Raw genomic sequence first — 15,150 nt, forward strand, 5'->3', positions numbered from 1 at the left:
CAGTGTGAATCCAACATATGTCCCCAGCTGATTGGACAAATGTCGATAAAGTTGGTATTGCTTCGTCGCAATCGTGTATGGCGCTTTAGTTGCTTCACCGATTTCACGTCGATGACGCTCTTGCTGTGATCGTGACGCGCGAATCCGAGAGTGATGTACGCATGGATGCTATGTATATACATACATACATGATTTTGCTATACGTTTGCACACGATTTTATAGGCGCGCGCGCGCGGTTCTATATTTGCGGCATTTGCGCACGGTACTTGCGAATTGACAGCTGCCAGCTGCTGCCAGGACGAGTAGTAAAGGTAGCGGATCATGTAAGGTGAGTTGTTACAAGAATTTAACATTGTATGGAAGAATCGTGTCTCTCTATCGTTGCGTGCGAATTGCCGTAAAACTTGTACGTATTTTTTGATGAAGGTAAAAGTTCACGTTTGTGGCGTACCTGCTACGTCGACGAACGCCGTGTTTTACCGCACAATTTCTCGTTCCCGATTTTTACGCGTTAATGATAATGCGTTACCGCATTCCTTGCGATACCAATGCATTTTTATCGCTGGATATTCCTGCGAGTATTTTGAAAGCTTTGATTATTACAGGACCTTTCGGGTTAAAGAGACAATTTGCCATCGTACAAGTGTTTGCACTGGGACACGTTAGAAGAGTTGGCAGGATAGGCAGACGCAAGAGCGGGCGAAGGAGTAGAGGATCCAGAGGCAGAATGACACGTCCTCCAAATAATGACAATCTTATGACCTTTAAATTGGTCGTTGTTGGTGATGGAGGTGTCGGCAAAAGCGCACTTACAATACAGTTTTTTCAAAAACTGTTTGTTGCAGACTATGATCCAACTATCGAGGATAGTTATATACAACACACAGAGGTAGACAAACAATGGTGTATCTTGGATGGTAAATATCTTCACGGCTCTCTTACAAATAGGTTTTTTTTTTCTTTATTAATGTAGTATATTGAATGATTTTTATATTTCTTCAATGATTTTTATATTTCTTCTTGTTATTACCTAATAACAAGAGATTAATCATTAAAAAATTTATACTTGGTAATTAAGATTTTGAAGCGTGTATTAGAAACATGGACGTTAAGAATAACTTTTCTCTCATGAGTACTTATATGCATTTGTTATATATTGCAGTATTAGATACAGCTGGTCAGGAAGAATTTAGTGCTATGCGTGAACAATATATGCGGAAAGGTGATGGATTTCTTTTGGTATATTCTGTGACCGATAAACAATCGTATCAAAACATTGTCAATTTTCATACTCAAATTCTACGAGTGAAAGATAGAGATATTTATCCTATGCTATTGGTAGCTAACAAAGTTGACCTGGTGCATTTGAGAAAAGTTACAGAGGAACAGGGAAGAGAATTAGCTTATCGTTTGGGCATACCTTATATTGAAACTTCTGCCAAAGATCCACCATTAAATGTAGACGTGGCATTTCATGAGGTAAAAATGATAATAAAAGATGATTATTGATTATTTCCGTACATATAAGTTAATATACAAATTTGCAATATTTGTTCAAGGTTGTTCGCATTATCAGAAATCAACCCCCAGCTGAATTGGAGAAAAATCAAAAAAAGCGACGGCGTACTGCGAAAAGGTGCAATATTTTGTAAGTTTTGAAGAACAAACTGCGCACATGTACGAGAACCAAGGACCATGGTGCTGTATTGTGCAATGACTGTTTCTGAGAAAGTATGTCCTTGAGTTTAGGAAAACCATCAGAAAGAATGATTCTTTCGTTCTCCAGTATAGGTATCTATGACTATTTTCCATCTTTTGCTGTTTATTATATCATAGCATTAACAAGTGCTATGAAGTATCGTTTTCTTTGTATCGTTTTTTTTTATATATCGTGTAAACATAATATTTATAAAGAGTATTTATCGTAGAAGTGTGCCAATGAGAAATAAGAAGGTTCTGATGCCAATACTATGAAAATGAAATTAGATTTTTTAAATCTAATTTAGGATTAATTTATTACAATATATTTGTAGCAGAAAATAAGCATTTGAGACATTGACTGCATGATAAATTGAGATTACATCTCTATCCATGTGTGCGTGTACACATCAAATTTTCTACCATCGAAAAAAAAGAATATATATATATATATATATACATACACACACATATATATATATATATATGAAATTAAGCGTTTTTTATTGTACACAATGCATAATATTACAAGTTTTTTTACTTCTTCGTGTGTAAGAAAAGTACTTGTCATAAAATGACTACAATCATTTCGTCAATATCGAGCTCATCTTTGAAATAGTTGCTATAGTTTTAAATGGCTTTATTTTATTATATCCTTTTCCTTTTCTTTCATAATTAAGATATTCTCTTCACGACGAACCTTTTCTAAATCAAACACATTAAATGTGTATCTTTTCATGACGAAGCCTCCCGTTTTTCTATACTAGAAATATAATTATGACACTTGATTATTAATTATTTGCGTAATTAACGAAAATGAAGCAGTATTTTATTTTACATTATTTCATTTTTTTACATATTATAGCATAACAAATTAAATATTACAATAAAGGATTTGATGGTCAATAGAGAAAGAAATTTTTTAATATGTTACAGAAACAATTAAAATTATTATATCTTTTATAGACGTTTTATTAACAAGAGTTATACTATTCATTTATTTATTGTTAATTATTTCAAAATATTATATTGTAAATATCACTTGGTGTTTTATTTTTTTATCTTAACAGAGGTTTTTTTTATTGATAAAGATTAATTAGCTATTGATATATCTAATACAAATAAATTATTGTGAATCTAAATATAAGAAATAAAGTATTTAATATAAGGCAATATTGCCTCTGATAATAATGATTTACTTTCGGATATAAAGATCTGATGTACAAACTCATAATATTACGTCAATAAGATTGTCTTTAGTTTATACAAAATTATAATGAGAAAGGCACAAATGTAGCACAAATAATTTTAGTTATTGCATCTCAGCACAATTGTTACTTTTTTAAAAAATTCTTTATCATTAATCTTATCTTATAGATGCCTGGAGGAAACATTCAATTATAATAAAATAGTAAACGATAAAAATTATTTTCTCTACTATATACACAGGTTGTGCCGTAAGTTTTTGCGAAGCGCTTTTGTGTAGATAGAGCGGATTAAACTGAGTCGAAAAATCCTCTACCATTTTGCAATTTTCGCAACGGTTAATGAGATATTGATTATTAAAAATCGCTGAATGTTGGTCTTCAATAATTTTTTGCTCAAATACTATCAATTTTACAGAAAAACAGCTAGAGACAAAAATTGTTTATTTTCTTCTCATAAAGTTCTGAGAATGTTTTCAGAATTTTTTCAGAATTTTTTAATACCGTATTTTCTCACGTTGGTAAAAATAAGAAAATGCAGTATTAAAAAGTTCATGAAAAATTCTATAAACATTCTTAGAGTTGTATAAGAAGAAAATTAATGATTTTTGTCTCTTGCAGTTTTTTTGTAAAGTTGATAGTACCTGATTAAAAAATTATTGAAGACCAATATTCGGCAATTTTTAATAATTAATATTTCGTTAACTATTGCAAAATGATAGAGGTCTTTTCGACTCAGTTTAGTCCGCTCTACCTACACTAAAGCGCTTGGCAAAACCTTACGGGACACCCTGTATATATATATATGCGTGTGTTTATAATTATTGTATCTATTTTATATATATATATATATATTTGGTATATATATATATATATATCTTTTTATATTACACATATTATTTTTGTAATATAGAAATAAATTGATTTGTATTTATAACAATGTGTGTGTTAAGACTGATGAATTTGATTTGTTAAATTGACAGAGATATTTAATTTGAAAGATAGTATATTAACTATTTTTTTGTTACGTTATGTATTACTAGAAGAAATATATATCTTATAATTGTTTGTTATTATTAATTGTTATCATTGATAGAATACTTTGGATACCAAATAATAAATTATGGTATCACTTATGAATGTTTAAACATTCTTGGTACAAGAATGTTGTAATTCATAAGTGACACCATAATTGTACCAAGACTATTTAAACATTATTTTTAATTACCTCATTTTCATATTGCTCATGACGTAATGTATAAATTAGATGCGTTTGAATTGTATTTATAATTGTCTATTTATAATCGTTTGAATAATTTATTATTTATTTTATTTATTTTGAGTAAATAATTTATTTGACGCTTTAAATTACCAAACATGCGTATATCAGATCTTTTTACTAAAAGAATAATATCCTGGCCTATATTAGTGTTTAAATGTAAAGAAAAATCTATATTAGTTTATATATTTAAGAAAGCACCTCTTTATATACATATGTGTGCGCGTTTATAAACTAAAGATTGATGTTACATGTTAAAATGATTCTCAATATAGATTATTTCTCATGCTTGTGGAAAACGTCGATGTAATGGTCTTTCACATTTATATCGCGTTTTATCGTGCGTATATAATCTAATTTAATTTCTAACTGCGAAGAGACTAAGAGACTTCGCGTGTTCATATTTTTACACATGCTTACATATCCTTGCACATAAACTATTTTCTCTTGTGTTGCGATATAATCGAACTTTCATATATGCTATATCCGATGTAAAATTATAAATTTTCTATTTTATATTTTATCTATGTATAATACTATAGGCTTTCTTCTCTCCTTATGGATGGATATGCAATATTCGCAGTATTAGTATTATTGTGATTACATATTATGCGCAAGACTAATTAACTGGTATGTAAAAATTCTGCTAGTATGCAAAATCTTGATTATTATTCGAACATATAACTTGATCGATATGTTATATAGTTTTTTTTAGTATTACGTATTTTTTGTAATTTTTATCATTGCTATTAAGTGTTGCAATCTGCGAAAGTGCTATAAAAATAATATTACGTATATATAATACATTGACATTGATTTTACGTGTAGTTCCATTATAATCATTTTATTCGGAAAGTATATAAAAAAACTGTTTCAAATTGTTCGATTAGAGGATTATTTTAACTATTATCTCTGACAGGTATGTGACAACATATTTTTAGATTTAGATAGTACCTAAATACGTACTTCTTAGTTTTTTTTATAATATGTGAAAAACTATACGAAAAAATGATCCTTTAATTACTTGGAACACTGCAATATTTACATTTAATTATAAATATATACGATATATCGCTTTTTATCCACTGATAAACGTTCTAAAACTATTTGGATCTGAACGTAAAAATATGAAAGAATATATAGAGACTGGCCCAATTTTAAACAATGTATTTTAATTTCACCGAAATTTTTATCCTACAAAAAAGAATTTACACAAAATTTATAATGTGACAGCAGTTTCATAAGCCTTTTCTTTAAAAGCTTTTAAATTTTTTAGAATACTTTTTTTGTTAAATTCATAATGTCAGTGAAATATAACAATGCGTTATTTAAAAATCAAACCGTCTTACAATTGATTTATAAATATATATTTATTTATGTTAAGTATATGTAATATAATATATACGTGAGATTAAGGGCATGGTATCGCGAATATATGCCTCTCCTAGGTTATTATTTTAAACATAAAGTAAAAAAGAAAAACTTGTAACCCTCAAACTTTTATAGTCTCTCGTGCAAAATATTTTATAATATCTGGACCGTGCAAAACATTTTATAATATCTGGATAAAAAACTCATTTTCGTATAATTGTGAGAATATTTCGGTCGTTATTCTCGCAATGGAAACGATTGTCAAGTAAAAGCGTTTAATCAGTATATCGGATGAAGTTACGAGAGGTCGAGATAGCGCCGTACTCATGCGTGTCTCGTTTAAAATTTTACATACTCAGGATTTAGTGTTCCTTGGATACTCACGTGTCACATGATCTATAATAAAGCTGCGTCGTTTTTATCACCGTCCATGGAGGAATGGATAAAGGCAATAAGGTACAGGATTATGTCTAGACGTGGGCGGATGAGGCTCACTTACGCGCGTGAGCGAGGCCAAAAATGGAAATTTGAAAGCACGATACATATTTGTAACGATAGAAACGCGATTCGAGTGTACTTGGGTATATATATATATATATATATATATATATATAATATATATATATATATATATATATATATACGTAAACATGTAAAGTGAACAGAAAGCCTTCATGGACTTAGACATGGTTAAAAACGTTGCAAGATTGAAGTTAGAAAAGAGATCGAGGGATATATATGCATATTCAACCATGAGCATCGCGAAATAACAAAAGGAAAAAGTCACATTCAGGGTGAAAAATCGATAATACGTTTACAACACGCTTCTAGAAGTTAAAGAAAATTATCTATGAAATAGTCAATATATTAAACCATTGTGATATTGAAAATATTGAAAAGATTCTAGTGAATGTGTGCAGATCAAGGTTGTGAGAGTAATCATCGAAAGGCCGTGAGAACGACGGCTAATTTCTCATTTCAATGATATCCATTATTTCTCAAGAGTTTATCTTTGTCGATCATCAAATTCATTATTATTACTATTATTCGTTGCGTTCGAACGCACGAACGTACCATTATTGTGTAAATTTTTGCAGAAAGAAATCATAGACTAATATACACGAGAACAATGAGAGAGAGAGAGAGAGAGAGAGAGAGAGAGAGAGAGAGCGCTACGAGAATTATATATTTTGAAAAAATGAACAAAATGAGAAATTTCTCTCTTTTTCGCTTTACAAATATAGACTTACATATAAAATATTATACTTGTATACCGAGAAAAATATGTGAAAATATACATGCTGTTATTATATTATATTATATGTTGCATATATATGATTTTTCGTATAAAATATATATGTATATATAAGTGCATATGCATGTACAGGTATATACGAATATGTACGCACGTGAACGCGTGTAACTAGATTTTTTGTTAATATGTGTGTGCGAGTGTTTTTGCGTATAAGCGTGTCACTAATCATGTGCTGTATGTATGACGTACATTGATAATAAAATTATAACTCGTGTTTACAGCTACGTCTCTCTATGTATTCCATTCTGTTTTAAGCTGTATGTAGATCGAATAAAGAGCGCGATCGAATCTGTTTCAATGAGCGTGGACAGCATCGTGAGTACGAACGAGTCCAAATATACATTTATTGGTAAATGCGTTTTAATTCTGTTCAATACATATATTAAAAAAAAAGAGCTGACTGTGTTCGTTCATGTTTGTCGTAAATAGTTCGTTCTTGATCATTCATCTTTGCTCAACTTTGCTGGTTTAAATATATCGTTGTGCGCAGTCTTGAGAAATTCGTCTTTGTCGTAATGTTGGTAAAAGTAAAGTAAACTTCATATATTAATTTGTCAAGAACAATATGCACTAGGCATAACTAAAATTTATAAAGTCTATAACTTGATTAAAAAAATATTTATACGTCAATAAATTTATAAACATCTCTCGTTACTTTCACGAAATATAGATCTTGTGCAATTTCACACATAATATTATTTTTTTGCGTGTGTAATATTACATACATTTATACAATGATTACTAGCGTATCTTTTATGAATCAATAAAATATTTCAAAGAATATTATAATTTATATATGTGAATAATATTAGAATTTATACATACAAAAGTTACTTATATACTTAGTGAGTGTATCATGGATATAGTTTTTCCAAAAGGAAATTGTACTCAGTTATATAAACCCGATAGATCTATATAGAAAGAGAGTAATAAGCAAATAGCTTAGATAAATAAGTTGACAAACACAAAAGATTTTTCCAATAAATAGCATAAAACATGCAAAATATTGCAAAACAAATAAAGAAAAAAAGGCGGGTTCAAATTATACGTGTATTTCAGGTTAAGAAAAGAGAAAAGAACGAGACAATGACAATATCTATTTTTTAAAGCGGTTTCTGTGAAACTAGAATTACTGATATCTATAGTAGCCAACAATTTTAGGTTTGTTTCACAACTTTAATACAACAATCGATCTTAAAGAAAACCGGGGTTGGGTAGTGTCTACTTAAAAAATGAAAAGTTAAGTTCAAAAGTTAAATAATTTTAACTTAATTTAGTTACATTTTAGATTCTTAACTTTTAATTTATACATAATTTAGTTACATTTTATTGGTAATTATTAATTTTTGATTGAATTTTCTTGAAGTTAATAATTTCGACTCGTTTTCGACAACCTTCGAGGAAAAATGTCCGATAAAAATTTCAAAATGGCTTTATTACTTATAAATTTAATAAGTATATATATGTAAACAAAATATTTATATAGAGTATGTATCCAATTAAAGGGTATATTTGTTATTTCCGTTATTTGTAGGATTGAAATGAAACAAATTTAATTTTTAACTTTTTAATTACTTTTTTTTATTAACTTAACGATAATTGTGCAGAATAGGACCTTTTCCGAATTTCGACATTTTTCGGCTGTAATGTTGATAATAATCTTTGTTATGACTCAAATAGTCGATAATAAGTCAGGGGAGATCGAAAAATATATAGTCTACCTATTTTTTAAATTATTTATTCTACCTCATCTCTCCTCATAGGGGCGCACGACTTCCACGCGGTCACTTCGCGAGGAAGTTATGCGCCCCCAAGCAGGGGGAGGGGGACGATTTGGACGCTTTCAGCGCTTTTCAGTACTTTTATTCTTATTTTATGTCTAACGAACGATAAAGACAGAGTGATAATTAAATGCAAGCGCTTAAAGCGCGTGAGCATCCAAATTGATTTATTATCACTATTTTAGTCATAAAAAAGATTATCAACATTGTAGCTGAAAAATGTCGAAATTCGAAAAAGGTGCTATTCTGCATAATTGCCAACTTAACTTTCAGTATCCAATGAATTTTATTATGGGATAACTTGTATCTTAACTGAGTTAAATTTTCAAGGCTGTTACACTTCAACTTAACTTAGTTAAAAAAAGGAGTTAACTTACCCAACCCTGAAGAAAACTATAAGACCCATATTTATAGTCGCGTTTCAATTGAATAAATTAGTCTAGAGACACAAGGCGATCTAATAAAATATGAAGTCGATTTATCGCTAACATAAAATATAATAATTTATTCAGTTCATGATTGTTCTCTCTTTGTTTGATGCTTTTCAGGACTCCTCCTATTCCTCTTATTTCTCTCATCGTTAGATTCGTGTACTTATACGTATAATACAACATCCGCGTTTATTTACGAGAGCACGTATTTATCATCATAGTAAAAAATCCGTTTGCAATTTGCTTTCCCTCATTAGCCACGTTTGACACGAACTTTAAACAATAATAAACGCTTTATTAAGACCATATATTATTACGTACCGTGAATTATTATTATGTATATGTGAATATTTATTAATGTGTATTGAGTCGAAATACGATCGCGTAAATTACGTAAAAAAAATATGACGCTTTACGATTTATTTATAAATTTGTGAATATCACACGCAAAGTAGCACGAACAAAATCTTAAACGATGAAACATTTTAATCATTTAGAAACGATTACAGTTACAGATCTAAATTTTATTTATTACGAAAGAAGTTGAAATTATTTAGAATAATTATTTAGAATGTATCATACATTTGTGTTTTGAAAAAGAATCGACTCGGAAAGTGCACGATGCCATTATCCATAGATTCGATCATTAATGTAAATCGAGCCATTCTGTAACATTCGAAACGTTACAGTTGCATTTGATAGCACATCGATATATTATGCAAAGCTTAATGCATTTTGATTGATGAGATAAAGAGAGAGTATTTGAAAAACTTGAAGCGCGCAAACTGTGTCTTAAAATTACTTTCAGATCGATCTTTAATATTTTATTGCTTTGTACGACATTTTAGACTTTATAAAGTAATCCGCAATATATTTACATATATACATTTTATTATATTTAGTGCTGTCAGGTATATAACGACCCTAATAATTGTATATACATATATACGAGTATATGTATATTGCATTTGATTTTCACGCGGCAATTGCGTTGTGATATTAAATAGTATATGAAATTAAATAAGTGTGTTATTATAATTTGAGTTTGCAGTTATACATATCTACAGTGAGAGCAAAAAGTATTCGTACAAGGAAATTTTTTACTAAAAAAGTCTTATTTGTAGAAAATAAACATTAATTAGCAATTTTATGCAATGAATACATTCTGTTCTTACATTAACAAATGAGTTTCGCATATTTGATTTTAGAAGCTAAATTTCTCGACTGTACGAATACCTTTTGAGCACCCAAACTGTACAATTTTTAATTTTCGCTTATTTTTCAAATGATATATTTTCTATAATTAATACACATCTTTTTGGTATATACAATTTTAAGAAACACAGTTTATTTTATTCTTTATGAATAAATTGTTAATTAGGGGAAAGTGGGGGAACCGTGCGCAGAGGGTAATTGTGCGCATCCTGATTTGGTACTCTTCCAATAGATGAAGACTTCACCATGGTGAAATTTTTACGCAGGAAGTCGTCCTCTTAAGATACAACTACAAAAGATACGACGTAAATACATCGCTAACCAGAGAAATACAAAAAAGTGAAATTACATCTTTCCTTGTTATTTTAGCACTTAAAAAATAAGGTGGTAAGTCCGTATTTTTAATTTTTTTGTTTAAAATTGTATACATTATTAAAGTACGTTATTATGTGCATCTTTTGAGCTGTTATTTATTAAGTTTGGTTAGAAATTGTTGAAGTAATCGTATTTCGTACCGAGTCAGGTCGCGGCGAGCAACTTTTTAAAATGCGCAAGCGTTTTAAAATGCGCACAATTACTCATCTTCCATGTACTGTATGGCTAACACTAGTTTTTTCGTTTCTTCTTGGCATTACTATTTTATTTTGCCATTTTATTTTGCCAAAGTCTATGTGCATTATTGTTATATTAGTTTTGTATTTTTTCTTAATATATACAATATACATTTAAAATATGTTTAATATATATTTATATTGCAATATAATGAATGTATGTTCTGATTTCTATGTCAACATTCCACAATTCATTCATTTCTTACGACTTTTGTTTTGCGCACAATTACCCGACGGGCGAGAAATTTTTTCGCTTTTCCGTTTTTTCCTTTTTGCCAAATACAACCTTATATTGAATGAAAATCTGTTCAAGATAAGTATACGTAATGGTAGGAGAATGTTTATAGTTTCTATTTCCATACTTATATCGCTTTGAACTTAGAAAACCATCCCACGAAAATAAATATCCCTTAGGTGCGCACAATTCGCCCACTTTCCCCTTAACCCAGCAAGAAATGAGCGTCAATTAAACGTCGAATCGACATCAAATTGGTGTTGAAATCATTGGTGTCGTATCGATATTGATTCAGCATCAATTCGATGACTCATTTCTCGCTGTATAATATTTACTTTTTAAAAATAAAGTTTTTTAAAGAATATTTTTTCTGTACAAATACTTTTTGCACTCACTGTATATGTACATAACTGCAATTTATAATAATACATTATTTATATGTATAATTTTTCTGCTATTTGGTATCGCGATGCCTATCATCGTGTGAAAATTCAAGCACGATTAGCACACGCTTAGAATGCTGATCGTTTGATAAATACCTGAACACCTGATAAATACCACTCGACCGCGATACGAGCAGCAAGCGTTGCGGTGTATATGCGTACCTATACAATTGGCTAATAAACGCCACCGTGTCATTAGAGAAAAGCACCCCGCTAAGTGTAGGGTACTGAACACACGACCGTTTTCGAAAGTCACGTGCGAGGGTAACTACATACGAACGCAATTCATTGCCATCGCAATTAGTCGCAGCGAAGCTCCAGCGGTATGCTAAAGTGTAGTGTTTTCCATTCAGGGACGTAAGTTGACACAGAATAAACAAGAGTTGATTCTTAGACCTGTATTTGTAATCCGTTATTATTTCAAGACCATCTTAAAAATATTTTAAGATGCTAATATGGCTTTGTAATTGACTATTTATGATATTTTAAGGTCGTATCTAAAACGATCTCAAATAAGAACTACCTATAATGAATATCGACCTTAAGGCTCCTAAGTAGTTAAAGTAGTCGCCACAGTCATATTGAATCATGACGTCAGAAGCGAAAAATGACAAGTTAATTTTTATTACGTGCCATTTATAAATAAAGACAATTTGGATAAAACAAAATGATGAGATTGCTTTAAAACGTTTGTAAAAATGGACGACAACTATACTTATTCTCCCTGACAGTCAGTAAATAATTCGTAAATAATCGTAAAAAGTGATAAAAGGTACGTGTAAGTGAAAATAAACTACGCATGCGCATTGAATAAAAGCACTTTATGTGTCTTTTATTACTTTTTACAATTATTTACTGACTGTCAGGGAGGAGAGATAAGCATAGTTTTCGTCCATTTTTACAAATGTTTTAAAGCAATCTCGTCATCTTGGTTTATTCAAATTGTCTTTATTTATAAATGACACGTAATAAAAATTAACGTGTCGTTTCTTGCTTCTGACGTCACGGTTCAATATGGCTGTGATGACTACTCACAGGAGCATTAATCTGTTTCTCTCTTGTTCTTTCTCTTTTTATAGTTCTTATATTTGCGTTTCATTTATTTTATGTTACTGTGCGTTCTCAAGTCAATTGATTCTTTTTCCGCAGCAGATTGAAAAATAGAATGGAAGAAAAAGTAACCTATATAGAAATGCTGCAAAAACTGGAATGAAATTTGATCAGAACAAACTGAAAAATTTTCCGTTCAGTATAGACAATTTTGGTGTATCGAGCATATCTGATCTATTTTTCGGATATCGGAAGACAATCTCGAAAACGCTGATCAAATTGTCGAACATACAACATACGTCAAGTTTTATTTTATTCTAATTAAAAGATTCAGTTTAAAAACACAATCGAATTTTTCCAACTAATTTTGTAAATTGATTTGCGGAAGTAATCATAAGAAACATTTGCATATTTCTTTTTTTTTCAACATACATATCCTATGCTTTTATTCATATGTATTCATACGAGTATTAAGAACAGAGACTCTTTTTACATTACTACAAATTCCAAGCTCTTTATGACGCATTAATTCCCTCGCTGATATCACTCGGTCCAGCAAACTGCTTGTGCCAGTTCAAATATGTCTAGTCCCTTACCTGCACTCGTTCTCGAGTGAATGTGTACCTTCGTGCTTAGCTTTGCTGAATGTGATGTGATAATGTGATGAGAAATGGAGATTAAATAGAAGCGGTCTATGCGCAACCACTCCGTACCAGCTCCGTAGGACAGAGAGAAGTAGTTAAATGTATGGCACTAATTAAGGAATAGTCTCGTCATGTTTAATTAATAGTTTAATTAATATCTTGTGGAAGAATAGGGCAAACTTTGGTTATTTGATGAGACGCGACGTCGAGATATTAAAAAATAATAGAAATGAAAAAATATCTGAATCTACAAATAAATGAATAATACGTGTATATTGAAATGTTTTCTTCCCATTGAGTCGCAAATATATTTTTATAAGTATAGATTTATAAATAATCGAGTTTTCTAGAAATTATAATTTATACGAATAAATACAAAAATAGAAATCATGAAAGACGCAGAGATTGATTTTACTGTCACGAAGAATCATGTTTCATTTAAAACCTCTTTTATATATATATATGTGTGTGTGTGTGTATATGTATATACACATATACGTATACATATAACGGAGGTTAAATGTCACGCTAAATGACACTCGACGATTACTATATCTTTCAAATCTGAAAGCAGATTCGTGTCAGGAGAAACGCTTATAGAAATACGGAATCCTCAAAATATTGATCGTCAAAGCGTTCCGGACGTTCATTGTGGCATTGGTTATAATTCGCATGCGCATGTTTAAAATAGGTATCGAAGTAACTTTATAACGATGAGAATCAGCTGCGATGCGATAAATAAGGACAACTATTTTGTGTCACTAATATTAAAAGTAATCGTACTACATCCAATTATATCTCTTTTCATCTCGCACCTTGATTTCTTTCTAGCTGACATATATTGTGTCGACGAGATATCAAGATGGAATATTGGAAAAATATGTCCAGCTTGACGTATTACACGTTTCCGACGATTATTTTTCCATTTCTGCTTTTACATGTATCTCGGGCAATTGTGTGCATTTGCATAAAAAAGAAGCGCAAAAAGTGGGTCACTACCATAGAGTGAGAGGAGAGAGAGAGAGAGAGAGAGAGAGAGAGAGAGAGAGAGAGAGAGAGAGAGAGATTTGCAACCGCGTTGCCGTGGGGAAATGCCTTATTGTTAACAAAAAGTCTAATACTCTCCCTGTAAACGCGCGCGTCCTCCCGTCCATAGAATTCTTTCTTAACAATGGCCGAGATTGTCGGTATATGGCGTTGTTGACGCTTATCGTGATATCAAGTGAGATAAAAGTTTTCATCTCTCGGGTAACCGAAAGAATGCGGCGGATTTAAATGCGTTCATCGTCTTGACTTTATTCCGACATTAATTGTGCTTATATCAGAAACGTTATCTCTATAGATGTACTCCATATTTCACAGCTTAATATCAACGAGCGAGTTTTATGTGTTTTCATTAATAATCAGGAATATCGAAGCATAATATACATTTTTCATAATCTCGTATTAATTTTGTAAAACAACGCTCAGGAATAAAACACAAATTGTAGCTCGCGTATAATTTCGTTCATATTGACACGCAAGTCTTCCGCCGTTTCTGAATAAACGTATATCTTTCATTATTAATTGTTATTTATATATCGTATATTAAAATCATACAGACCAAGTAACTTTAATTATATTATCAATTATACATATATTAATACTCTTTCAGCATACATGTACATTTGGATTTTAAACACAGAGAAATTTAAGTAAAATACTTAAATGCATGTGAATAGGTCGAATTTCATAAAAAATGATTCTACAGATTTACAGTTGACACCGAAAGGGATAAAGAGATAAAAATTCTTATGGATTGAATTGACGTATTTATCAAAGTATCGATTTGGTGTTTTATTTTTTTAGTTTAATAAAATAGTTTAACAATA

The 15,150-nt window shown here is 30.4% G+C and overlaps 1 protein-coding gene across 1 annotated transcript; it reads left to right on the plus strand.

The window, feature by feature from the left end:
• Positions 1 to 235: 235 nt before the first annotated feature.
• On the plus strand, positions 236 to 1,931 carry LOC108766811 (ras-related protein M-Ras). The gene is made up of 4 exons (XM_018516327.1): positions 236 to 329; positions 607 to 918; positions 1,164 to 1,480; positions 1,561 to 1,931. The coding sequence occupies exons 2-4, from the start codon at positions 729 to 731 to the stop codon at positions 1,651 to 1,653; spliced, it is 600 nt and encodes a 199-aa protein (XP_018371829.1). The 5' UTR covers positions 236 to 329; positions 607 to 728; the 3' UTR covers positions 1,654 to 1,931.
• The last annotated feature ends 13,219 nt before the right edge of the window (positions 1,932 to 15,150 follow it).

This window comes from Trachymyrmex cornetzi, unplaced genomic scaffold, assembly GCF_001594075.2.
Source record: "Trachymyrmex cornetzi isolate Tcor2-1 unplaced genomic scaffold, Tcor1.1 scaffold627, whole genome shotgun sequence".
Classification (NCBI taxonomy): Eukaryota; Metazoa; Arthropoda; class Insecta; order Hymenoptera; family Formicidae; genus Trachymyrmex; species Trachymyrmex cornetzi.